General features: G+C 41.5%; 1 protein-coding gene across 4 annotated transcripts in view; it reads left to right on the top strand.

The window, feature by feature from the left end:
• The window catches only part of SORCS1 (sortilin related VPS10 domain containing receptor 1), a 467,090-nt gene that overhangs the window by 232,650 nt on the left and 207,914 nt on the right, over positions 1-26,526 (top strand). For all 4 annotated transcript variants that reach the window (XM_054729115.1, XM_008144286.3, XM_054729116.1 and 1 more), the window contains exon 3: positions 11,987-12,086. In XM_054729115.1, coding sequence (XP_054585090.1) covers positions 11,987-12,086 — 100 coding nt within the window. The remainder of the gene's footprint in view (positions 1-11,986; positions 12,087-26,526) is intronic.

Here is a 26,526-nt window from a genome sequence, read left to right as displayed (position 1 = left end):
TGAGGTGAAATCATCCTAGACCTTATTGAAGCTCTATCATTCTAGAAATTTTAGCTTTCTTCAAAGTAATAGGTAGGGACTAAAAAAAAAAATTTTTTTTAAAGCTGCAAGTTATGGGTCTTGCATCACAGGAATGTACACATGAAACCTATCAGATCCTATTAGCCAATGCCACCCCAATAGATTAAAAAATAACTAACTAAATAAAAAACGGATATTTTAAGGTGACGTAATGATGTGCAATAATGAACACACCGGGTTTTCTAACCAGGCTCAATCATTTCACCCTTAAAAAAGTTAAGTAGAAAACAGAGAGGATGTAACAGATGAGAGTATGTACCTCCATTCTCACACTCCAACCACCCTCCCCCCCCCCCCCGTGTCTCCTGCAATGATACAATGAGATTTTTCTCTAAGCCCAACATCTCAGAGGTCTGTTGTAGGCCTGTCAATGTAGAATTTTTCTGCTACGGGAATTATTGAATGTTCCAGTCAAGGCTGGAAATCAGCTAGTCCAGTCCTCTCCCATTACATATGAGGAAGCGATTTTCTCATTTCCCACATAAATTAACTTAGTAAACTGAAGGCACCAAGTGCTCACTTATATACTATCATGTGAAACTCAGGCTCCCACCATCTCTGGGATAAAATGTAGCAAGGTGACATGACACTCAGAAAACAACTTTTACATTTTAGGATAATTGGGTCATTTTAATATCAGGGAATCAAGTAAAGCCCATAGGCACCACTAAATATTTAGTTGATTATACTTCCGGGAATACATTTTATATAATTTTCATTTGTATGTTCTGATCAAAGGGCTAGGAGGACCAAGTAACATTGGCTTCATCTGATAAATGTTTTACTTATTTTTGCTTATTCCCCAGCAAGGCATTCTCAGTGCTCCTTTAGCCTACCAAAATGCCATGTAAGAGGAGAAACAGCCCAGGACAATGAGCAGTCCCAGCTCAAATTCATTTTCTGACAAGGATTCTAAAGCAAGGAAGATGTATACGTATGCCATTTCAGCTGGGGGTCTGGAACTTGGGAGAAACAACATACAGAATCCTTGAATGAATGAGCTTCATAGAGAATACACACTGTGCTGGTTTTGAAGAATTAGTCCCTTATATTGGCTTATTAGATGTTTGGCTAATGATTCTCTTTCTTTCACTTTTCTATAATACTCATTATTATTATTATTATTATTATTATTATTTTTAAATATATTTTATTGATTTTTTACAGAGAGGAAGGGAGAGAGATAGAGTTAGAAATATCGATGAGAGAGAAACATCGATCAGCTGCCTCCTGCACACCCCCCACTGGGGATGTGCCTGCAACCAAGGTACATGCCCTTGCCCGGAATCGAACTTGGGACCTTTCAGTCCCCAGGCCAACACTCTATCCACTGAGCCAAACCGGTTTCGGCTAATGATTCTCTTTCAAAAAGAAAATGGACTTTAGGATGATAACTGGAAGATGTTACGAACAGCAGTGGTTCCTTGTTGGGAGGCAGGTGATTTAAGGGGAGCTCCATTGGAAATGTTCATTTCTTTCCAGACAAATGATTCTATCATTCCACAAAGAGCACAACACATAAACGGCTGAGCTGTCTTGTCTCTGCATTAAGCATGCTGGCTTCAAAAATCAGCTGCCTGGGTTTGAATCCAGGTCTTACTATGATGGTTGTGTGGCACTGGACGAGTTGGTCAACCTCTTTAAGTCTCCATCTCTACATCTGTAACTTGGGGGTCATATCAGAACTATAGGGTATTATGGTAATTAAATGAGACAATCCTTGTAAAGCTCTTGTTATCCCAGAGTAAGGTATGTTTTGAGCATTTGGTAGATAGATGTTCACTGTTATTATTTATAAACCGTTTGACACAGTTGGTTATGATGTAGGGTAATGTAGTTTATTCATGGATGACCTCAGCATGAAGATGGAAGTGTTGGACCAGAAATGTCTGGGGATTAGGGTCATATCAAAAGAGAGAATTCTTTAAATAGTTGAACAGACATTCCCACCTTCTCTAAATGTATCTTCACCCATGTAAATGATAAATACATATTATGTGTTCCATTGCTATGTTTATATGTAATATTTTAATAAATTAATGCATAGTACATTTTACAAAAACATTAGTATGAGTTCTTCCTAAGTAAAAACCTGATTTCTCTTGTATTTGTGTCATGATTAACCATCTGATACAAAAACTCAGCGAGGAGCCCTGAATTTTTTTATTTTTTATTTTTTTGCTTCCTCACCCTCTAAAAGGAAATGCAAAGACCAGATGTGGAATTTCTCAAATTATATCTTTTGATAATAGAGGAGAGCATTTCAGAGCAGTGTGTTCAAGCAGTAACATTGTTTGAGCACTTTTGGATGATAGCAAAAGCTACAATGGTGGAGAGAGGGATAAGAGATTGGGCAGAAATGCATCTTGCTCTCTAGTAGATGGCCAGCAGGTAGGGAACATCAGATCCGTATGAGGTAATACCTGCCAAGTATAAAAAGCCTATGGGAGAGGTTCAGGTGTGTTACATGGGCTATAAAGGAGTCGTTCCACTTAGCAGAGTGATGTGAGGAAGCTCAGTGGAAGAAGGGATACATACGTGCAGCCTTGAAGTAGACAAATGGATTTTGATGGGGAGGAGGAAGGGTGAAAGGATAAATGTGAGCTTATCCTGCCTTTAGAGAACATAGTCTATTAGCACAGGAAACTCTGAACATCCACAGTTTCAATGTAGAGGGGTCTGGGATGTCGTAGAAGAAAGAAGAAAGAAGAAAGACTACTGGCGATGGCATTGTCAGGCATCCCGAGAAGGTGGCTGTGGAGCAGAATCGCTAAAGATGAGAAAGAATATGTGCCCTGGCCCCCAGCACCAGCGTGTGTCTGTTTAGCAGGGGGTATTGCACTGCAAAGACACGGAAGCATGAAAGAGGCTGCATCTGTGAGAGAGAACAAGCAGTAGTTTTCCCTGTGCTACTGTACACAGGTGAGTCCCAGACACCCAGAGTTGGCAGGGGCCTGGAACTTGAACTGAAGTGGAAGGTTCAAATGAGAGAGAGACACTGGAGGCAGACAGTCCTGCGTGTGTGTGTGTTCACGCACGTGCGCCCGTGTGTACGTGTAGTTAAGGAGAAATCTCTTCCTATACCTGTTCCTGAATAAGCTGAACAGAAGGCCTCTAATTTGCCTTCCCTTTCTTTTTTTTTTAAAATATATTTTTATTGAGAGAGAAATAGAAACATCCATGATGAGAAAATCATTGATCAGCTGCTTCCTACATGCCCCCTCCTGGGGATTGAGCCTGTAACCTGTGCATGTGCCCTTGACTGGAATAGAACCCAGGACCCAGTCCATAGGCTGACACTCTGTCCACTGAGCCAAACCAGCCAGGGCTTTGCCTTCCTTTTCTTAAGCAAAATAGTCAGAAATCCAGTTATCAGCGCCAGCCAGTGTGGGTTACTTCTATACTCAACAATGAACTGGAAGGTATTTCAGAGGTAAAGGTAACCCCTATATTTATTGTTACCATTATTATAGGTCTCCAATTTTATCTACAGCAGAAATATAGGGCATGTATATGGCAATGTGCTGTATACTACATCGCCTCCTTTTCTGTGGAGCGCTATGCATCCAGTCACAAGCAAATAACATTCAGTTTCTTATCTCAACTGCCCCGTGTGACTGGAAACATTAACACCAAAGAAGGACGATGGCCCAGAAAGCCCAGGAAGATGAGAGAGAACTTTTCACAACTTGTGAACACGTGGGTACCCACCCATGTCTTACAATGAAAAAGAAAATTCCAAATTCTGCGATATATGGCAGCGTGGACATTCCTTTGCATCCCACTGACACAGCCTGCCCCCCGACCCCACGGTTTAACCTCCCTCCCTCTAATTCTGCAAGTTAACCTGAAAAGTTCAGGGAATCTGAGAAGCAGAGGGAAGCTTATTCAACTCGGCTGCACCATAATGTCTCATCAGCACGTTTAACTTCTATGGCTAGGCTGCCAGGAAAACGAATTTCAGGGCAGAATCATTCAAAAAGCAGGAGACGGTCGCCTTCAGCTCCTCGCCATCGTCCATCGTTTGACGTAGATTGCCTTATATATTCTCGAGGTATTATGAAAAATGCATTTGGAGATCTTTGCTTGACAGTGGGCAGACTACTGGAATCTGGTGACTGTATTTAAAATACACAGGCGTTTGTTACAACATGGGCAGAGATTATTAGTTGGGCTGACAGGTTAAAAAAATCTGCCAATGAATGATAATGAAGTTATTTAAATGTCGACTCACACACATTTTCTGAGCCCTAAATTATTCCCACGGCTTTAACCTCATGCATCCTATGTTATCAAAGAGTAGAGTCTGCGATGCAGCCCAGGTGCCTTTGGCTTTGGAAGCTCCTTTTGCGCTGCCAAATGCACTAGGCACGATGAAAGAGGCCGCTCTTCATGATTTTAGGAAAGAAGCAAAACACAGACGCCACCGCTGCGATTAAGAGGCGAACGCTGCTCTGATTTCAGGGCATCTCCTTGGTGCTGATTTGAGTAACGCCCTGGTGCTTCCTGTCTCAGAGTTTCCCCTGTAGCTTGTTTTGTGACCTTGGCCATGTGGCTTGATGTGCGTGGGGTAGAACATTTTCCCTTTCTGGGATCTGAAGGCGAAGAAGGAGGAGCTCAGGGCATTTGGGTACTTTCTAGAACCTTTTGAAGAGGTAGCCTGGGTCATCCTTGGTTCAAAGAGCGTGTCCATTAATCATCATGCATTCATTTACCCTCCATGTGCAGAGGGCATCTGCTCTGTGCCCACACTGTCCTGGAGAGGGAGATTTGGGGGGAGAAGGTGAACAAAGATGGTCACTGCCTTTGAGGTCAGTGTCTTGGTCAGGACATGGATGTCAGGCAGAGGTTTCTTGATGAAAAGGTAGAGGAGCGTGGAACATGCCCACTCATCCCACTTCAGCCCACATAGCTGATTGTGTCTGCTGAGAGCAGGGAGCAGTGGTCCTTGCCAGGCTGTGTGAGCTTCTTACTGACTTCGTAGAAATCCAGTGGGCCACGCAAGAAAAGCAAGCATCCATCAAGTCAGGATTCATTCAGAACCACACTGTGAGCATCTGGGGTACTCTTCTGAAGCCAGCAGTGAACAGAACGGACATCTTTCCTGCTCTCATGGAGCTTACACCTGGTGGGGGAAGATAGATAACAAAAAACAAATTGATCTATCAGACGGGGGTAAATAGCACGAAGAGAAATGAAAGAGGCTAAGGGGAATCCGGGTGCTGGGGGAAGGGGAGGGATTGCTGTGTCATACAGCATGGTGGTTGTTGTCCAGAAAGAAGCGAGAGGCCATTTGTCAAAGTATCTGAGGAATGAGCTTTCGAAGTATAGGGATTAGCAAGACTAGGGTGGGCAGGGGTAGGGGTCAGGCAGAAAAAAAGAGAAGGATTAAGGGTTGGGCATCCCATGATTATTACTTTGCAAACCTTCAGGTAAAAAAGTAAATGTGGAAATAGCAGATCTGGCGTTTATTTGTTGAGGGAACCAGGGGGCTGAATGGTTACTCAGTTACACAGGCTCTGCGTCCGATTCTGTTTGATGCCAAGTGCTCTGCATCGGGACATCTTGGTGACCTGCATGAGATCATTCAGAGGCGGGCCCTCTCACATAGCCTGTATCTCTAGTCTTCCCAGAAGCCAGGGTGGACCAGATAAAGGACATGTTTCCTTTTCCTCTTTGATCGTTGGGTGAGTTTCTGCTTATACTTTTCTTAAAATTGATTCTCCCTCTGCCCTTTTACCGGATGTGAAGAAAGTCCAAGTTTTGATCTACACCATGTAGGAATTTGAACAGTTTCAGTTCATATTTCTTTTACTAAGAAATGAAGGACTAGATTTTGTAAATATATTCTCTTCACCTCTTATAACTTTTGAGAGTGGCAGTGCCCCATGGGGTGAAGTGGAGCAAGCTCCAAGTTGTGTGTCCTTGGCTAGGCTGGATATACTTCTGGATCCTCCTTATCTGTAACATGTGATTAATATCAATGTTCATTTCATAAGAATCTGCACATGAGGTGCTTAGGTCATGTTCAATTTTATTATCTGCTAGGTTTGTGAAACATAATAGTTTATTAAGCAGTGGAATTCTGGCGCATTTATTATATAGAAGCAGTGTAAATCTTTAACTTGTAAATTTCAGTTCTTATCCTTACTTCACCAATCCAAGTCCCACATAAAACTAATGCATGCCTTTTAAAATATGACAGTATGGCCCAGCCATTGTGGTTCCATTGGTTGAGCGTCGCCCCATGCACCAAGAGGTCACCAGTTTGATTCTCAATCAGGGCACATGCCCAGGGTTGTGGGTTCAGTCCCCAGTAGGGGCATGCAGGAAGCAGCCCTCTCTTTCTCTCTCTCTCTCTCTCTCTCTCTCTCTCTCTCTCTCCCTCTCTCTCTCTCTCCCCCCCTCTCTCTAAATAAATAAAAACATAAATAAATAAATAAATAAGATACTCCAAATTACGAATAGCTTCTGTTCTCAGAAAACTAAATCTCAGTCATTTTCAGAGGTTGAGATTTACCTTGAGGGTTCATGTTATGGATTTTAATGTGTTAGGCCAAGAATACAAAAAAAATCAAGAAAAAAACAAACGAGTGATAACATGAATAACAGAAGCTATAACTTATAGATTGCTTCTTATATGCCAGCCATTGTGCTGGGCACTTTTTATGGCCTAATTTAGTTTACAGACAATTTTTTTTTTGCTGATTTATTATCTCATTTGATGGTATAAGATTATAGTAGAGGAAATCCAATCCCACATTTTACTTCTGCTGCTTTTTGTGGAATCTAGTCACGTCCTGTATTGATCCCTTCAAGCAGATGGGACGCTCTGCTATCTGGAAGTGATCATAAGTTCTTGGAAGGCAGGTGCCATGCCTTTACTGTGGTTCTCCCACCCCTTGAAGCAACTCATTTTAGCTCTGTGCATATGGTAAGTGAATAAAGACACACGCTTTCAAATGTTCTAAAAGTCACTATTTCAGATGTGTTTGTAAAGAGGGTAAAGTAGGGATTAAAGCTCAAAAGCAAACACATTCCAGCTTTGATTTAATCACTTGCATATGTATTTTCCTGGAGTGCTTACTTTTTGAAGCTTTTCACATTTTCTACTACAGCATAGGTGCTGACAGGAGTTCTGTTTTTCATCTGTAGATAAGTCAACCTGTAAACAAAACCTAAAAAAAAAAATCTATTTTGGAATGTTTTAAAAAATGGTACAAATTGAGACTTCAAGGCTATTTATATTGCATCTTAAATATGTCTGTGTCTTTGTATGATGCATAATTTTTAAATATATTTTCCTCGGGTTTTGTTGGTGGTGGTGTTTTGCCTTTACAACAATAGTAACATCATATGGTTCACATAGGCTGGCCTTTCTGTTTGCAAATTTGGTTTTAAATATTTTTATTGTTCCCCTTTTCTTGTAAAGCCAAGATCCACAATCTTTCTTTTCCTTTTTTTAAACTGATATTGTGTCCTCCAAAGTATGTGGTTCAGAACACTGATCTCATTACATTCACCTCAAGAATGGATCTTATAATCAAATGTATTTGGAAAATGCTATATGACATATGCACTTAAGAGTTTCACAGTATTTATTAGAATAATAAAATTTATGTATATATATATATATATATATATATATATATATATATATGAATAATGAAACTTATAAGTTCTGAAGTAAAGGAACATTAAATTTTGTTTAATCAAGCATTTCCTAACTTTAAAAAAAAATCTTGGATAATACTGCTCTGTCCCATCCCTAGGGATGATACTTAAACTTTTTAACAGCCAGTACTTTGGCTCACCAGGCAGCCTGCTGCTCAACTGTCTGTCTCTCCTCTGCTCTTTCAGAGCCCACATCCCAAGGAGACACTGTTCCCACGTTTAACCATGGGAAGATAACTGGAAGCGTCTGTTAGCTGTGAATGGGGTTCGCAGATGGGCACTAGGAATTGCCTTCCAGGGTGCAGTGCCCCCCAAGGGCACTGTCGCCTTCACTGGAATTGGCTGAAGAATTGACCAATGAGAACATGGGCTCCTCTTAGTGTTGGAGCAAGTTCCTTGAGGACCTCTGTGTTGCCAGCCCACAGTCTTTTGATTGCTTGACTGTAAAGAGATCTAGGAGGCATCCAGGGGAGAAACCATGTGGTGAGGTTGGCACAAGTGCTACCCAGAGAACTTGGTATCATAAATATTTGCCGGCTGGTTTGCAAATGTTGGAATGGTTTCATTTCTGTACCATCATACCAATGTAACCCAACTGATAGTTAGCTTTATCCATGACACATGTCAACACTCTAATTCTAGTTCTATGGGACAACCTTGAGCAACTGCTAGTCTATGCCATTTTGGGTTTGTGAAAATGCATCATTTTTTTCTCCCTGTCTATTAATAATTACAGTAGAATAATGTTTAAACATGTAGCTTTGCTGGAATTGAGAATTCAAACATTTTATTTTACTTTTTGAGGTTTGAAAAATCAAGGGGCAAGAGACAGTACAAAAAGTCATGGCAGATACCTCAGAGGATTTAGATTGGTGATTCTATATAATAAAAGGCTAATACGCAAATAGACGGAACAGCAGAACAACCAAACAACCGATTGCTATGACGTGCGCTGACCACCAGTGGGTGTGTGCGGAATATGGTGGGCATTGGCAGCAAGTGGCAGAGTGCTGAACATGCCAGGTGTCAGCTGTGGCGGGATGGTGGAGCAGGTGAGCAGGGGTGCCATATGAAGGCAAGATGCGAGTCGCTGTCATTAGGGCCAGCCTCTGGTGGTTACTGAAAATTCTTTGCTCCTGCACACCATGGTCCTGCCTGGCACTCACACCTGCTGCTGGTGTAAGCCCTGCTTGCACCCGCTGCCGGTGCCCAGTGCCGGCTCCGATTGCTCAGCACCGTCAGCAGGTATGAGCAGCGGTTGCTGGACCTGATTGCCTCTCAGGGCTTCTCCACCTCCTCCTTCTCCCAAGGGGTGATCAGGGTTGGCAGCCGCCTCTTGCACCCGCTGACCGGGACAGCCCCGCTCACACCCACTGCCAGTGCTGGATCCGCTGCTGGCACCCATTGCCAGTGCCCAGTGCCAGTCCCGATCGCTCGGCGCCATCAAGACCCGATCGCCCCTGAGGGCTTTTCCATCTCCCCCTGCTCCTGAGGGGCGATCAGGGCAGCAGCCGGCACTTGCACCGGCTGATGGTGCGGCCCCAATCATGCAAGCAGGGCCAGCGCTGTCAGCAATGGTGGCAGGAGTGGGAGTGGGGCTGGTGGAAGACATGGGACTGGGGACCATGGCGGGAGGGGCCGGGCGGGGGTGCAGAGGATGGGCCAAGACCTGCCCCTATGCCCACCGCAGCATTGTGGCCCACAGTTCCTTTCAAGGTGCACGAATTTGTGCACCTGCCCCTAGTGTTATAATAAGAGGGAGGTATCCAATAACATAGTATAAGCTCTTTGAAAAAAAATAAGATGCTAATGTAAATCTGAGCTAGTTCCTTCATTATCATCTTATCACACTGGGATTTCAGTTAAATACACACAAACACATGCAAATGAGGATGATTTTATATAAAATCCTTATTGGACTATCTTTATTTGTCCTTGAGTAGCTCAGGGGTCAAATTGACAGAAATTATAAAAACTAATCACCTCTCTGTGGGCTGGTCCCCACTTCTATAGCCTCCTTTCCTTTTACACCCTCTAGGAAACGTGAACCATTTTCTCCTTTCCAACCTAGTTCTACTGATTTCCCCCTATCAATAGCAAAATTTACTAATGTAACAGTATTTGTGCATTACATTTTCCTCACATCACCACCCTTGATGTAGATTTTGCATCTATTTGTTTGTTCTTGACTTTTTAAGTATTGTTCAGGATAATGAATACAAAAAGCTATCCAAGAAAAGGAGCCAGAGAAAGGCTAGTAAATTTTTTGAGACAAATATGTCTTTATAAGAAGGGAAAGTTCTCTTCTCACTTACCTTTCAAACTTTTCTCATGTACCCCAGTAAGGCCAGGGTAAGAATTGGAAAAAACAAACAAATGCTGAGATTGCACTAAGTTAGAAAATCAGTCTCAGAAATTTCTCGGAGATAGGAAGAAATTTCACATCAGCATGAGTTTGGGGAGAATATGATCCAGAGGTAAGATCCTCCTATGAAAGAGTTTTGGATTTTCTTCAAATGGTCCTGAGGAAAGCAGGTTATAACCTTGGGTTATACAAGGTGCCTTCTAGTTTATAGTGCTCTTACCAGTTCTCTTTTTAAAATTCCTACCCATTTTCCATTTTCAAGTTCCATAAGTCTTCCAAAAGTCTTTGCATAATATCCCAATCTTTGGTGATTTGAAGTATCATCTAAATTCTATGAATAATTACTATTTGTAACATATACAAATATATTACATATTGTATTACAGTATATAATTGCAAGAATGCAATATTATCTATAATATATATATATATATATATATATATATATATATATATATATATATATATAAATTTGAGGGTGTAAATACCCTGGATCCTCAACCAGAATAAATTCTTATTTCCTTAATTCCGGACTCACATGTTCCACAGCTTTCATGCTGCTGTGCCTGATCTGGAGTAGTCCCTGAATTCATGGTGATGAGATTATTAGTACAAATTTCTTCTGTTTAGCCTTTCTGACCTGTAGGAATTTGTAACTTTTATTAATATTAGAAATGAATTAAAGTGATTACATTTTTATATTTTTCTAATTAAACCAATTTTATTTTCTAAGCTTGTTAATTCTTATCTGTATCATTGCACTTAACACATCTTAACTTGATATGTGTCTGCCTCTCATGTAAAGCTGTTGGATTCTTGAGAGTAAGACCAATGTGTCGTGTCCTGGTACATTTTTAGGGGCTCTATAAACATATATAAATGAATCAATGAATGGTATCAGGACTCTCCTATATGTAAAAAGTAGGCTGAAAGGAACTTTTATTTATACCTGTTTTTTTATTAACTAAAAAAAAATAAAGCTATGGCATAATATTGGTAACACAGGACTGGGGGCCAGAATCCCTAGATTCAAATTCTAGCTGACCACCTATCAGCTCTTTGCTTTGAATAGGTCACTTAAGTTCATTCAACCAGTTTCTTCAAATACAGAAAATATTCTCTACTGCGCACAGTGGTAATGATGGTCTAATACAATTACAATTCTGAAATATAAAATAGCTTTTCCTGGAGAAGGTGGTTAAGGCCTATTTATTCAGTCTAAATAGGTTGTTGACCAATGGCTGGATAAAGATGAAAGAATCTCCACAGAGGTAGGGTCATGCCAAGAAGCAATGTCCTCTCAACTCCAGGTTGCTTAACCTTGGAAAAGGCCACTGAGTAAGATGGTGAAATTTCACATTTGAAGACATTTTCTTGCTCTGCAATAACAGGAAAAGACCGAATGGCCTCTGAAAGGACTGACCCACCATATATTCTATGACTCATGGAAGAAAACACAACTTGTAGGTAAATCAGGAGAACCTTCTTTTCCATTGTGCCAAAGATAAAAAGCATAAGTTTGGAAATGTCAAATCTAAGTAAAAATCTCTTTATCCTTTGTTCAATACAAGGGGCATGCTCATCTCTTAATCTTTTAAAATTAACCACATCCTTTATGCAATGTGCATGCATCAAGGGTTAAGGAGCAACAGAGAGATGGAGTCATAATTTTTACCAATTCAATTTAAATGCAAATGTTAATCATCACATGATGCCACTGTGTACATAATTAAGCATCATTATATACTCCATGAATCATTTAGCAACCTCCCTAGAGCTGTTCTACTATGGAAAACATACATTATACTGACAAACAGCCAAATAACATATCCTTCTGTCCTCATTAATGCTCCTTTTGAATTATAGGTCAACCGATTATGGGACAACCTATGAGAAGCTGAATGATAAAGTTGGGTTGAAAACAATTTTAAGTTATCTCTACGTGTGTCCTACCAACAAGCGTAAGGTAAGAAATGTATATTCAGCATGCCACTTAGTCTTGATATGATTTCTGTTTTGCTTGACTAACCTCTCTAGCCACCTAAAAATCCATTACAGTTAAGCTTTAAGAGATGTATAGATGAGCTGATGAATGTTAAGGTGGTAAAATGTCTGACATTGTAATTTTCAGATCAGCAGCTGTGACTGTTGGAGGGCAAGGTGTAGGTATATCATTACCATTTTCAAAAAGCAACTACAGGCAATGAGTCTTATTAGATGGAGGCTGCTGACTCTCTCATAAGAACTCTGACCAATCAGTGATGAGAATCAGAATGAGCCTTGACAAAAAGATGGGATTTTCATCTGATGTCCCCCTGTTTTCCTTTAACATGGAGTAAATAGATGAACTAGAATAGAAGTGAGTACATTGTCCTATAGCAGATTTGAAGTTTTATTTCTAAAGTTTATGCAACCTGCATACAAATGCCAGGATGGAGTTACTGCTGGAATGAACCTGGTAGATCATCATATAGCACACCCTAATTTTACAGATAAGAAAACTAAGGTTTAAAGAAAGGAAGTGGTTTGCTCCCGTGGCAGAATTATGGGCACAGTTGGGACTAGAATTCAGGTCTCTTGGTTGACAGTCATAGTACAATATACTGCTCCTATTACTCTTCCAACAGAGATGTTATTTTCTTAGGAATAAAATATTTGCTTTTAAAGAAGAAAATTTCAGATATGTCAATAGTGACTGCTAATGGCCTTGGGTAGGGTCTTCATTTTGTCACCCAGACTGTGGAAGGTAGGTGAGAACAACTCTAAACAGTTATCTTCAACACTGGCTGCACATTCAAAGCACTAAGCAGTCCCCAAATGGCCAAGCTCCGGTCCCATCCTGTTGCTCTGGATTAGGGCTCAGGTACCTGTACCTTGAGCAAACTCCCTAGATGCTTCTGGTGTGTGTCTAGGATGAAGAACTACTTATGCAAAGTATAATGTTCCCTGTGGCTCTAAACATGTCAAGTTCTTCAATAGGAGCAGCAGAACTTGCCAGGTGTCCATAGACTCTGGTCCGATGGCTGGGGTAAAAACCCAGCTAAGCCAATTAGCAAGTGTACAACTATGGTGATGTTCTTACTCCCTCCAAGCACAGTGTCATCAAATGTAAAATAGGGGATAATTATAGTACATACCTCAGGAGGAGAATTGTGAATATTATATGAAATAAGTCATTTCCAGTGTTTAGCACAGACTAGTTAAGCTTAATCAATGTTTTCTCTTCCCTTTGTTCTCTTTTTCTCACCTTCTTTTTCCTCCTCCTTCATATAATTATTCGAGGTCACAGTAGTGATTATCCTCTATAAATAGCAGTGTTCACTAGAACTTTCTACAGTGATAGGAATGTTTCTCTAAGCTGTCCACTACTTCAGACAGGAACCACTTGGGGTTCTGAATATTTTGAAATATGCTAGTGTGGCCAAGGAACTGGGTTTTACATTTTATGTAATGTTAATTAATTTAAATGCAAATACCCACAAGTGGCTGATGGCCACAGTATTACACAGCACAGTTCAATAATGTCATCCTCAATATTGAGAGATAGATCCTGAACATTCCTATCACTCCCTTACTGGCTGATTATTGGTCCATCATCAATAATTAGATATAAACAATTTTGATCTCCTGTAGATAGAGCTGAATTGAGGAGCTGAACTTATATTCTCTAAAAATATTTTTATAAATTTCAGAGAGGAAAGGAAAGGGAGAGAAAGATAGAAATATCAATGATGAGAGAGAATCATTGATTGGCTGCCTCCTGCATGACCCACACTGGGGATCCAGCCCACAATCCTGGCATGTGCCCTGACCGGTAATCAAACCGTGACCTCCTAGTTCATAGGTCGACACTCAACCATTGAGCTACACCGTCTGGGCTATCCTTTATTTTTATGATGAGCTTTGTTGTTGGTTTTTTTTTCGCTTTGAATCAATTCTTGTAATCCCTATTGATTTTTCCTCTAGTTCACATTTTTAGTAAATTTTGTTTAACAATCAACAAACTGTAAGCACCATAGGCTGCAAAGAGAAATAAGCCAGCATTCCACCCTCAGAGGCCCTTTATTTTCGTAATAAATGGAACATGACATTTTTGTCATTGAAAGTTTCCTTGAGAGTATTTCCACCTTGCAGGTGACTGTGGGTGAGTCATTTACATTTCCCCTTTGTAAAGTGATATAGGCAAAACAAAGAAATTTACTAGAAGAGGCCTGAGAATTGTTCTAATCTAATGATGGCCATTAGAAGAGAACATGATTTAAAATTATAAGATGTTGCCCAGCCAGCGTGGCTCAGTGGTTAAGCATCCACCCAGGAACCAGGAAGTCATGGTTCAATTCCTGGTCTGGGCACATGCCCGGGTTGCTGGCTCAATCCCCAGTTGTGGAGCGTGCAGGAGTCAGCCAATCAATGATTCTCTGTCATCATTGATGTTTCTATCTCTCTCTCTTTCTCCCTTCCGCTCTGAAATCAATAAAAATATATTTAAAAACATATAAGATATCAAATATCATAAGTAAGCATTGTCTTTTTATTAGCATCAGAATAGGTGATGACCTAGAGATTCCAAGATTGTTTGCAGGAGCAGGAGTGAGATTCTGAAGTCCTGAGGTGTGGCTAGCTCCTGAGACGGAAAGGAAAGCTTAGACAGCATACAGCAAGGTGCCCTGCCATGGAGCATGGAGTCCACTCATGTCAGTCCCCCGGTCTCACTCTGGCTGCAGTTGAATCTAGAGCTATCTGGAGGACTTTAGAGAGGGCGTTGGGCCACGGGCGTTTTGCTGAAAGCAAGACTTGGCCAACCCTAAATCCAGAGAAAGAGAAGGGATTACCCTTGACTGTGAGACAATGGTTTCCTCTGGGACAGCTCCCTTCCTGAAGCAGAGCCAGGCCCGAGCTGTTTCAATCACATAATTTATGGGAGAACCTAAGAGAAGGGAGCTTTGCCTCTCTTCCTCTATAGATAACCAAGGCCTTCAGGGTCACTTTCCGTGATGTTGATAGATTTAAGAAATATGGGAGGACCATGAAGGTCTTTCCAGTGGTTCAGAAATCGATAAAGTTGACAGAGCAGTATATTTGTGTACAGTTTTTCTACTTATGAAGTGAATTCATCACCGTGAAATATGTATTTCTTCCCCCAAAGGGACATACTTGGACCAGAGATAGTACCTGCATAACATTTTAAAGTGTGAGTCTATTTCCCCAATCAGTGAGAATTTAGATTAAACAAGAGGGGGGAGGAGAAAGAGGAAAAGAAAAGGAACAGATCAAGCTGTATTAATTATGCAGGACGAAGGCACTTAATTAAGTTCCTTCCCATTCCCCCAGGACTTCTGCACCCTCCAGGGAAGAGGCAGGCTCCTTTAAAGGGTTGTGTTAGTTCTTTGAGTTCTCTAGGGAGCTCCAAACCCAGGGAACATCTTTTGTACCAGATATTTCTATTTGCTTTTCATATCTGTGGGCGCAACTGGAATAAAACTGACATCAGGGTCACTGCCTTGCGGTCCCAGAGACCTGTTTTGCCTTCCTGTTCTCATTGCTATTTGTAGCTGCTCCTGAGGACCAGTGGGGTTCTTCAATCACCCAGTCTTGGGCAGCAGGCCTGCCCTGGCTTTGCAGGCAGCTTGTTAGGGGCATTCCTGGGATCAGAGTCCAGAACAAAGCAGGCCCTTATTTACAGTTTAAATTGATGATTGTCCACTGTTGGTTTCGCTGCAAGCCTGCTGTAAATTACAGCAGCTTTCCCTGGATGGGTCTGTTACTGTGAAAACTGTAATCTCGTCATAGGTCAGGATAGGAAATCTTGATTCAGAGACATAGAAAGGCTGCTGCCAGGTATTATCCTAGCAGTATATTTGTGTACAGTTTTTCTACTGATAAAGTGAATTCATCACCGTGAAATATGTATTTCCCCCCAAAAGGGACATACTTGGACCAGAGAAAGTCCCTGCACAACATTTTAAAGTGTGAATATATTTCCCCAATCAGTGAGAATTTATATTTTTTTAAAAAAAGGGAGGGAGGGAGTGCCCAGCCTGCATGGCTCAGTGGTTGAGTGTCAACCTATTTTCCCGGAGGTCACAGTTCAATTCCCGTCACGGTCAGGGCACATGCCTGGGTTGCAGGCTAGATCCCCCAGTATGGGAGCCTGCAGGAGGCAGCCGATCAATAATTCTCTCTCATCATTGATGTTTCTGTCTCTCCCTCTCTGAAATCAATAAAATATGTTTTGAAAAAGGGGAGGGGGAGGAGAAAGAGGGGGGGGAAAGGAAAAAATCAAGCTCTATTCATTATGCAGGACAAGGGCACTTAAGTTCCTTCCAATTCCCCCCAGGATTAGCTTATACTGTCTTTGAGCAGGAATCCTGAGCCTGACCTCTGATGTATAAGATAGGTCCAAAGGAACAAGAATGGGGTGGATCCTAGTGGCAGAGGATAGGCAGGCTTAGCTGTCTGTCCTGTATCTCCAAGGGAGAGCATTCCTGCACCCCCACTTCATGGTCAATCCCAGTGCTTGTTGGTGTCAGCAGTGGTTTGTTGGGTACATACATATAATCTTCTATGAGAAAAGATGATTTAACCGATGCCCGAAATAAACAGCTGGGATATAGAGGGTAAATGAGAAGAACAATTCAAATGTAGCAAAGAAAGAAAAAAATCAATGCTGAAATCTCAGCCTCCTTTTTAAATTCTCCCCGAGTTTATTGGTATTCTGCCTAAAAAGAAAACTTTCTTTATACTCTGTGTGTATCTGTCAGCAATACTTTCCCATTAGCCCCAACCAACTTAGCCATTCTCCCTTCATGAGATGTTAACATCTCCAAGGATTAAAGAATACACGATCCCAAGTAGAATTCATTGGAAGACAAAAGAAACAAATAGTGTTTTTCTTTAAGCGTGTGCAACAGTCAATCATTTTGTTGTTAAATCCTTGTATTCTCTGCACCCTATGTTCCCAGCAAGGAAAAAAATCCAGAGCATATTTGTTCTTTATATTTGCTGTGCCCCCTTCACATTCCTGTTCCTTCTGCTTTCTGTGTTATCGCCACTTAATGAATGTAATTCCTACTGAGAGAGCCTCTCAAGACTTTCATCCTATAAATAGGGCCCTAGCTCCCCAGAACACATCAATCATTCTTTTGGGTCTCTTGGTACATGCCAACATGAAACACTTTTCTCCAGATGTTTGGGTTTTCATTACTGTACCCTATGTGGCACTTTCTAAATAAGCATTTAATTATTGACTCCTTGCCTTCTTCTCTTTATATCCTGGACTTTCTTAATTCCCCTTATCATTTGCTTGGGTGGTCTGTATCATGTATGTGCCTGTTGGGGACAGGGAAGAAGTGGTTGATAGAGTCTGCTAGTGTCTCTTAGGGAAAATTATGGAGTCACTGAATCAGATTCTGCCTTTTCACTTCACAGGCATGGAAACCAAGTCAGGGCAAGTTGAGTGACTTGCCTGTGTGAGGTTGCATGTAGCTGCTGAATGAAAAACTAAAAGCATTAGACCTTTAAAGCAAACCTCACATGCCACCTGTTCTATAAAATCTAACCAATTCCACTAGTGAGATTTTCCCACTTTTATCTCCAAGGCATTTTCTTTTCTATTCTAGCACTTTTCTCTCACTTCTGATTATAGTCGTTTTTGACTATATCTGACCTCTGTCCTTTGGGATGCAAAGTCCTAGATGGGGTAAAGTGCCTTGATCAGTTTTGCAGCCCCTAACATGCCAAGTGTGGGTGTTGGTATAGAGTGGGTGTTTAGCTTATGGCTGAGGATTTGAATTGAACTGTGGCTGGATTTTGGACTCCTAGGCTGGACCTTGAAAAGGAAAGTACATCGTGAAACCAGCTTTGACTCATTTATTTTGTCTAATTATAAAATTCTTTCAAGTGAATAAACAAAGATAGTAAAAAAAAAATCCCTATAGGTTTCAGTCATGTCTAGGCCAGGAGGTATATTTTTATCTTTTCTAGCCAAAAAGAACATGATTAATATTTAAAATGCCTAGACTTTGCAGAGCACTCAACCGACATTATCTGGTGAGGCCAAGGGGAATCAGCGTATTGTATAATACATCAAAGAGGGTGCCTGACATTTCCTGTGGGGACATTCAACACTTGCTCATTCTACCCCAACTCTTTTATCTGCCTCTTTGTACACAAGATCATGCCTTTGCCTCTAATCTTTTAAAAGTAATGTATGTTTCATTCATAAAGTGCAATGCATAGACTCAGAAGTAGTGGACATGGCATTTTCCAGACTCCAGTGCAAGTGACTTTGCTAGTGAACAAATGCTTACGACCCCCTACACTTAACCTGGGCAGTGATGGCCACAGGAACAGATCCTTCCTAGGTACAGCTGAGTGTTTATACTGTTTCAGTCCATTAGGCGTTGTTCCATTCTCCAGCATCCCAAAAGAAATTGAAACCCAATAAAGCATGCCACATCTCTGTTTTTTCTTTGGGTGATTTTCCAATAGTCATCCAAGCCCCTGTAACAAGTTATCCTAATATATAAAAACCCAGGGTCTGTAACATCCACAACCACCAGAGGCTCAACCAACCAGAAGTTGGCAACCCAGCACTGACTGCCTTGGCTGCGGGAGCCCGGACCCAGCACTGACTGCCGAGGGGGTTGCAGATCAGGCCCGGAGAGAGGCCTGGGGAGAGAGAAGCAGAGTCTGATCTGTAGCCTCCATGGCAGCTGTTGATCAGCACTTGCCTCTCTCTTTCGCTCCAGGCCTGGCCAGCAGCCGCACCTCTCTTTCTCTCTGGCCTCTGCTGGGGTGCTGATCAGCTGCACCTCTCTGACCAGGCCCATTGATAGGCCTGGGGATGCTGATTGGCATAGAAACCGACCAATCAGAACCAAATCTGGGTGAAGTGTGAAGAGCCAATGGCTGCCTAGAAGGTGGAGCTTTTGATGCTGACTGGCATAGAAACCAACCAATCAGTACCTAATCTGGGTGAACTGTGAAGGCAGAACCTGAGGTGGGGGTTTAAGGGCAACAGCTGTTTGGTGCAAGGTGTAAGAAACAATTCAATTTTTTAATGACCGGTTTGGCAGTATAGTGCATATGGCTGGCTATCAGTTCAGATATAGGGATTATGTATTTTTGTCTGCCAAGAACATCTCCTCCTGATGAAAAAGGCTCCCCTCCCCCCATTTAAGCAATCCTATCCTATATAATCTATACTACTAAAAGGGTAATATGCTAATTAGTCCAGGTCGACCAGCCATCTTCTGGACGTCCAACTTCCTTCTGGACAAAGCCATGGTGGTGGGGGCCAAGGCAGAGGCCATTAGAGGCGATCAGGCTGGCAGGGGAGGGCAGTTGGTGGTGAGGTCAGGCCAACAGAGGAGGGCAGTTAGGGGCGATCAGGCAGGCAGGCAGAGGCAGTTAGAGGCAATCAGGTAGGCAGGCAGAGAGGTTAGGGGCAATCAGGTAGGCAGGCAGAGGGGTTAGGGGCAATCAGGCAGGCAGGCAGAGGCAGTTAGGGGCGATCAGGCAGGCAGGCAGGTGAGCGGTTAGGAGCCAGTGGTCTCAGATTATGAGAGGGATGTCCCAACGCTGGGATCTGGCCTAAACCGGTGGTCGGACATCCCCCAAGGTGTCCCCGATTGGGAGAGGGTGCAGGCTGGGCTGAGGGACCCCTTCCCCCATGGACAAATTTTGTGCACCAGGCCACTAGTAGAATAATAAGTACAAAGTGTTCTCTTCGAAATAGAGGCAGAGTGCCAAGAGCTATGCCCACTAGTGAGCTCCCTCCTTGCGTTAATGTGGCCCCGGGGAGCTCCCTGGAACTCCTAGGCTCCACAGAACACAGTTAGGGGAAAAAAAACACACACTGATCCTAGGTCATTCCTCCTCTATATACTGAACAACACTAGAAACAGCCATGTACCTTGAACTATTTTATAGAACCAAAGCACCTATGATAACATTCATAAATTAAAAAGCTAATAAAACCACAGTCTTCTTATTTCAGCACAGTATGCTACATATTGAGTACCTTTTTTGAATCATATTTGTGTCTAACACTACTGTTTAAAAAACAACAACAAAAAAGCAGCTCATAATATGCCTGGTTTCTCAGAACCGATCACCTTAACTAGTCGTTTACTGTTTTATTTCATGTACCATTAAGTAGTACTAAGTACGTTTTTGTTGGAAAGAAGTTTTCTTGCATAATATTACATATTTGTTATCCCTCATTTATTTTTAAGATGTTGTGTCTAGTACGTTCCATATAATATGCATCTAGTACTTTATTGTTAATCATGGATTTCTGATCTAAAAAATTATCTTTTGTATGACGATCAAGTTTATATGATGTTGATCTTATGATGCAGAGTTTTACTGTTTTTATTAAAAAATACAGGTAGTGGCTAGATAAATAGGTAGAAAGGTGATAGATAGATCCACACATCAACGTTTTATACATTTAGATAATGACTTCTTGTTGGCTTCACAAAGTTATTTCTTTATCAAAAGGGAAAAGAAAAATAAAACTTTGTCTTTTGGTTTTATTCCTTTTTAACAAGTGAAGTTCATAGGAGAGAGATAGGCTGTATGAGTCTCCAGACTGTTATGAAGTAAGACTGATCTGGACATTGCATATTTCTTATACCACTGACTGGGTCTCATAAGGCAGGTTGCTCTGTGGCCACGTGAGCAGAAGTTCTCAGCAATGAATGGAAGCCTGCAAAGGGGCTGATCATTCTTCAAATGTGCATAATAGACTATCTGCTTAACCTTCGGTGTTGAGCAGACTTATAAATTCAGTTATATCTCTACCTACATATTTATTTATGTTTGCCTTATCATCTGTCTTTGTTGGAGCCGGTATTCTCTGAAGCCTGGCTGGCCTAATGTTAACTGTCCATCCATTACCCTTTTGTGAAGGTCAAATGCATTATTTCAGGTTGATTCCAAGTTACATTCTGCCGTGGAAAAATGGTCAGAGGTCTTTTCAACATTCTGGTCTGTTTGCTTCCAGCATGCTCCCTGTGGTTTCTCAGAGGTTTCCATCATCTGGTGTTTGACATACTGTATCTAGAACATTTGTTTCTAGTGGATAGCCCGTGCTGCTCTCATGATGGATGGAGATGAATGCCAGCAGCTCCCAGAAATTTGCCATATTTACTAGGGTGGGGACATTTCACTGCAATAGATCAGATCTGCCCAAGCTTCCTCTTAGTGCTGTCATGGGAAACAAAGTTGATATTGATGAATCTTTAATAAAACTACTGTTTTTTCCTTCCCTAGAGAAATTAGAAGAGTACCACCAGCCTCAGGGGCTAAATTATTTCCATGTAAACATTCCTTTTTCTGACCTGCCCTTTCTCTTGACCAAATCTTCTTTTGATGATGGTTTTTGTCCCTCTGCTCCTCTAGACATCTACCTCCCATTTGATTGGATCCCTGACTCTAACACCCTTCTCATCCCAGGACCCTCCAAGTCAATGACTTAAAATAACTTTTGCATAACAGAATACTATAGCTTGTTGGCAATAGGATGGGCTTAGATATTTGTGGGTAAAAAGGCCTGCGGTGTAGGATATGCAGTTTGATGAATGAAAAACGATTTCTTCTTCCTTGACTGCTTGGGGCTGTGTGTGTTTGGGGAATAGAATACTAAGTATTGCCATGATTGACAGCATCTGCCACCAGGAAATGAGCATGCCTATAGAGGAGAAAAGGACCATGAGGGGGAATCCAAAAAAAGTAAAGAACAGGGAAAATACTAGTAAAACACCCTGAATACACAACCTCTTACAGATAAGAGAGGTGTAGGAGGAAAGGCACAGTTGTTAAGCCAAGAGGGAAGATGGCAGAGATTGCTACAGAGCATTGAAAGTAACAAAATAGTGATGAGAGAAAGCTAATACGAAGAGCATGATGAAGACATCAGCAGAAGAAAAAGAAATAATGAAATCATAAATATTTTCAGCAGGAGATTTAGAATCTCCTGAGATTTCTCAGAGAGAGAGAGGAGGGCCAATTTCCCAGGAACATATTAAGACTTTCTGAGGGAGTACAGTTTGCCCTTATCTCGCTGTTCTTCCTGAGTGCTTTCAAAGGGGTAAAGGATGTTGATCGCTGTAGCTGAAAGTGGTTTTGCCAGGAAGGAAAGCACAATTATGACTCAAGTATGGGGGAGTGGCAGGCCTAGATCTGGGTCCCCTAGCTCCCCAAGGGCAGACTCAAGTGTCACTGTCTGCAGTTAATGAACTTGTGCCTTTCACTGCTCTCTCTCCCCACTCCTCTATGGAATGCCCTCTTCTATTCATGTGTAGTATGTGTACCAACTCAGCACCTATTTACAGTCAGTATGGAGCTACACTTTAAAAATAATATTTTCATTGTTTTCAGAGAGGAAGGGAGAGGGAGAGAGTGATAGAAACATTAGTGATGAGAGCAAATCATTGATCAGCTTCCTTCTGCACGCCCCCCATTGGGGATTGAGCCCACAACCCAGGCATGTGCCCTGACCTGGAATCAAACCTTGACCTCCTGCTTCATAGGTCAGCGCTCAACCACTGAGCCACACAGGCCAGGCAGCATTTTGTCATTGAAGATGGTCATTGTGAATTTTTGCCAGATAGAGTCACAAGCTGTGGTGTCATGGTTAAGAGAGTGAATTCTAGAGCCGCCTTCCTGGCTTTAAATTCCAGCTAAGCCACATGCCAGCTGTGTGCCTTTAAACAAGTTTTCTTTGTAGGTTAGTTTGTTATTAACCTCTCCATGATAGTTTCCTCATCTATAAAATATAATGATTGCATCATTATCAAAAGGTAGCTATGAGAGGACTCAAAACAAGCCAAGAACAGTGTCTGACTCTTAGCAAGCATTCAAAAATGTTAGTCTCATTATCATTGTTATTATCTCTTTCAAATTATATGGTCATGCCTTATGCTGTCATTTGTCAACTCAACCAAAATTATTAACTGCGTATATTGTCATATATTGTCGCAAATCTTGGAAGTGGGATGGAAATATAAGGCATTGTCTTTGCTTTTAAGGATGTGCAGGCTGGGAGAGGAGATGAATGTGTAAACAGTCAACTACAGGACAGAACGTATGTATCATAATAGCTGTGTACACAGAACTCTATCTTTGGGGACTCAAGGAAGGCCTCACAGAGAAGCAGGTATTTGTCAACTTGAGAAGGAGAAACAAATGAAAACTATTTCTCAGTGTATGTGTTGTGAAAAACCAGTGTTCACAGACTGCAGTGCATAACATAGCTGTGATTGATTTGCAAATATTAAATGAATAATCATGTGCCTGTTTTGACTCTTAAAACATGCTAATTTCCACTCATATCTGACATAACTGACTAATTAAACCCCAAAATATTTCAGTCTCCATGATCCAATTATACTATAATTCTAACATAATAGCACAATTTCTTTTCAATAGTTATAAACTTTTTTTCTGTGTTGCCTATAAAATCAATAAATGGGCAGTGGTAACATTCTTAATATTAAGTTAATAAAACTAAAATTTACCTTATGGATTTGCAATATTCATCATTTATCTTAAATAACTTTTGTCAGTTAGAACTAACGGTAAGATTTGGGGTGAAATTTCTGAGCTCAACTGATACATATTTCATGGAACACATTATCTGTGCCGAGTTTTTTGCGAGCACATTGGTGAATATTTTAAAAAAGCATGACCCTTGCCTTGTCCTTATGTAGTCTCCCATCCCAGTGCAGGGATGCAATTAAAGAATAGTGTAAGACAGAAGAGACTGGCTGCTCTTGGGTCAATAAGGCATGACCATACCATCTGAAACAGATAATAATGATAGCAATGAGACTCACATTTTCCAATGCTTGCAATGAGTCAGGCACTGTTCTTGGTCTGTTTTGGCTCCTCTCATAAACTGTCTTTTGATATTGACACAGCATCATCAGATGACCAGGGTTTAGCGACTACTGTAGCCTGGAATATTCAGGAAAGCAGCATGGGAGGGCTTCAGTTGACCAATGAAACAGACTGGTATGATGTTCACAACAGAAAAATATGATTTAGTGAACCAATATTTATTGAGTGCTAGGCAGTAGATACAAACATGTATAAAATAGGGTCCTGTCTGCAAAGACAGGCAGATGATGGGAGAGGTGAGTAGGTAGAAATGAGCATAGTGTTCACATTGGCCCAGGTACTATACCTTTCATTTTCTGAACTATCAATAATTCAGTAATAAATATTTCATGCCCTACTTGTTGGCATCCTAAAAGTGCTCCTTTGGAAGATAGTTCATTCTAAATTTTGATTTAGAAAACATAGAGTGTCCCCAAAATGTATACACATACTTTGGATATTTATAAAGGAAGTGTTTATTACAATATATTTCATTTTCAAAATTGACCTATAAGTGTGTATACATTTTTGGGGAGGTACCCTGCATAGTCCCATTAAATATCCTATATAATAAAAGGGTAATATGCAAATTGACCAAATGGCAGAACGACCAGTTGCTATGATGCTATGAGGCGCACTGACCACCAGTGGGAAGACACTCAAGGCAGGAGCTGCCCCTGGTGGTCAGTGCACTCCCACTGAGAGGGAGCACCGCTCAGCCAGAAGCCGGGCTCATGGCTGGTGAGCGTAGTGGCAGTGGCAGGAGCCTCTCCCACCTCCGGGGCAGCGCTAAGGATGTCTGACTGATGGCTTAGTCCCACTCCTCTGAGGGCTCCTGGACTGCTAAAGGGCGCAGACCAGGCTGAGGGGACCCCCCCTCAAGTGCACGATGGCATGCACCAGGCCTCTAGTATTGAATACTTAGGAGAGTGCCCAGATCAAGGAAGTAAGTAACTATTAGGGATCATGGAGAAGTGAGAAGCGCGGAGTGAAACATGGCAATATAAGAAACTGTCAAACGTGTGGGGGATCAGGAGGGGAGGGGCTAGCAGCTCATCTTTTTTCCCCACCACTTTCTGAAAGTGGTCCAGATTCTGTTGAAAGATAGAATAGCTAGAACTTATTAAACGCTGATGATTTCTCTTTCAACAAACCCAAATTTTACTGGGTTGATTGTAGCTTTAGGAGCAAAACCACCCATCTGGCTTGACTCAAAGAATTACAGCGTTTAAATTCCAGAGCATGTCCAGTAAGAGAGCCAACTGGTGCTAGGAAAAAGATGTTGGATCTTAGGAAGGCCCTTGTCTGATACTGGAACGTCTACTTTCCTTTGAATGTACACTATGTGGTGTGTTTGTGCGTGTCCACCCCTTATGTTTTATTAATGCATTATTTAACCAGCGGATTTACATATTTTCTTGACTGGCTAATGCTGTCTTTGTTTCTTGGGCCCAAGACCTCTGTGCTTCCATTTGGAAGTACATCACTGACATTTACAAACTCCCTAGGAGGACTCAGTTAATTACCACCATAGACACCCATTGTTCCAAGAGAGCTGACCTTCACCCCTAGGCACCAATTAAAATCTATGGCTTTTTACTCCTGCAGTGCTTGCTGTAATTCTGGCTCAAAGCCCAGTCTAACTGGTGGGCTGCATTCCTCTTTGTCCTAAGCTGCTTATTTTTCCTTTTAAAACAAGAAGAGAGTGTAAATGGAAATGCATGCGTTCTGTAGAAGAAAAAGGAGCAGACGACCAGAGTTAACAACAGTTTTTAGTTAAATCACCTCTTATATCAACACAAAATAAGGACCCTATGTACATAAATAAAAGAATTACGCAAAATTTGGGACATTGCAAGTTTATCCCAGATTCACTTGTCAGGAAAGCACTCCAATTATAACATGATGGGGATTTGTTGCTAACTGCAGGCCATTCTGCCCTATGCATAGCTGGCCTGCTCCTCGGCAAGCTGATAGAGAGACCAAAGTCCCAAACAGTGGGAGTCAGGCACCCGGCCCTCCATGTTCAAATTATATGAATTACTAGTACAGTGCTAGAATGGTAGCCTTTTAGGTAAACTTGAGTTTCTTTTACTTTCTATTTTTCTTTGTAAATATATTTATTGATTTCTTAGAGACAGAAGAAGAGAGAGAGAGAGAGAGAGAGAGAGAGAGAGAGAGAGAGAGAGAGAGAATTGTTGTTCCACCCATCTATGCATCCGTTGGTTGACTCCTGTATGTTTCCTGACCAGGGATTGAACCTGCAACCCTGGTGTATTGAGACAATGTTCCACTCAACTGAGCAACCTGGCCAGGGCACTAGCATCTCTCTTTATAATGGAATTTGAGATTAGGGCTTTTAGAGCTGGAAGTAGTTTTGAAACGGAATTTTTAGACTGGAACCCGGATTCTTTGTCTGCTGGAATCGAAGAATGAATCCACGGACAGAAAGTGGTATAGCAAAGGTGGAGATTTATTGAAGAACAAGTACAGACTCCCACATGGGGAGAGGGAAAGAG

This window comes from Eptesicus fuscus, chromosome 17, assembly GCF_027574615.1.
Source record: "Eptesicus fuscus isolate TK198812 chromosome 17, DD_ASM_mEF_20220401, whole genome shotgun sequence".
In the NCBI taxonomy this organism is placed as follows: Eukaryota; Metazoa; Chordata; class Mammalia; order Chiroptera; family Vespertilionidae; genus Eptesicus; species Eptesicus fuscus.
This window is presented reverse-complemented; position numbering and strand designations above follow the sequence as displayed.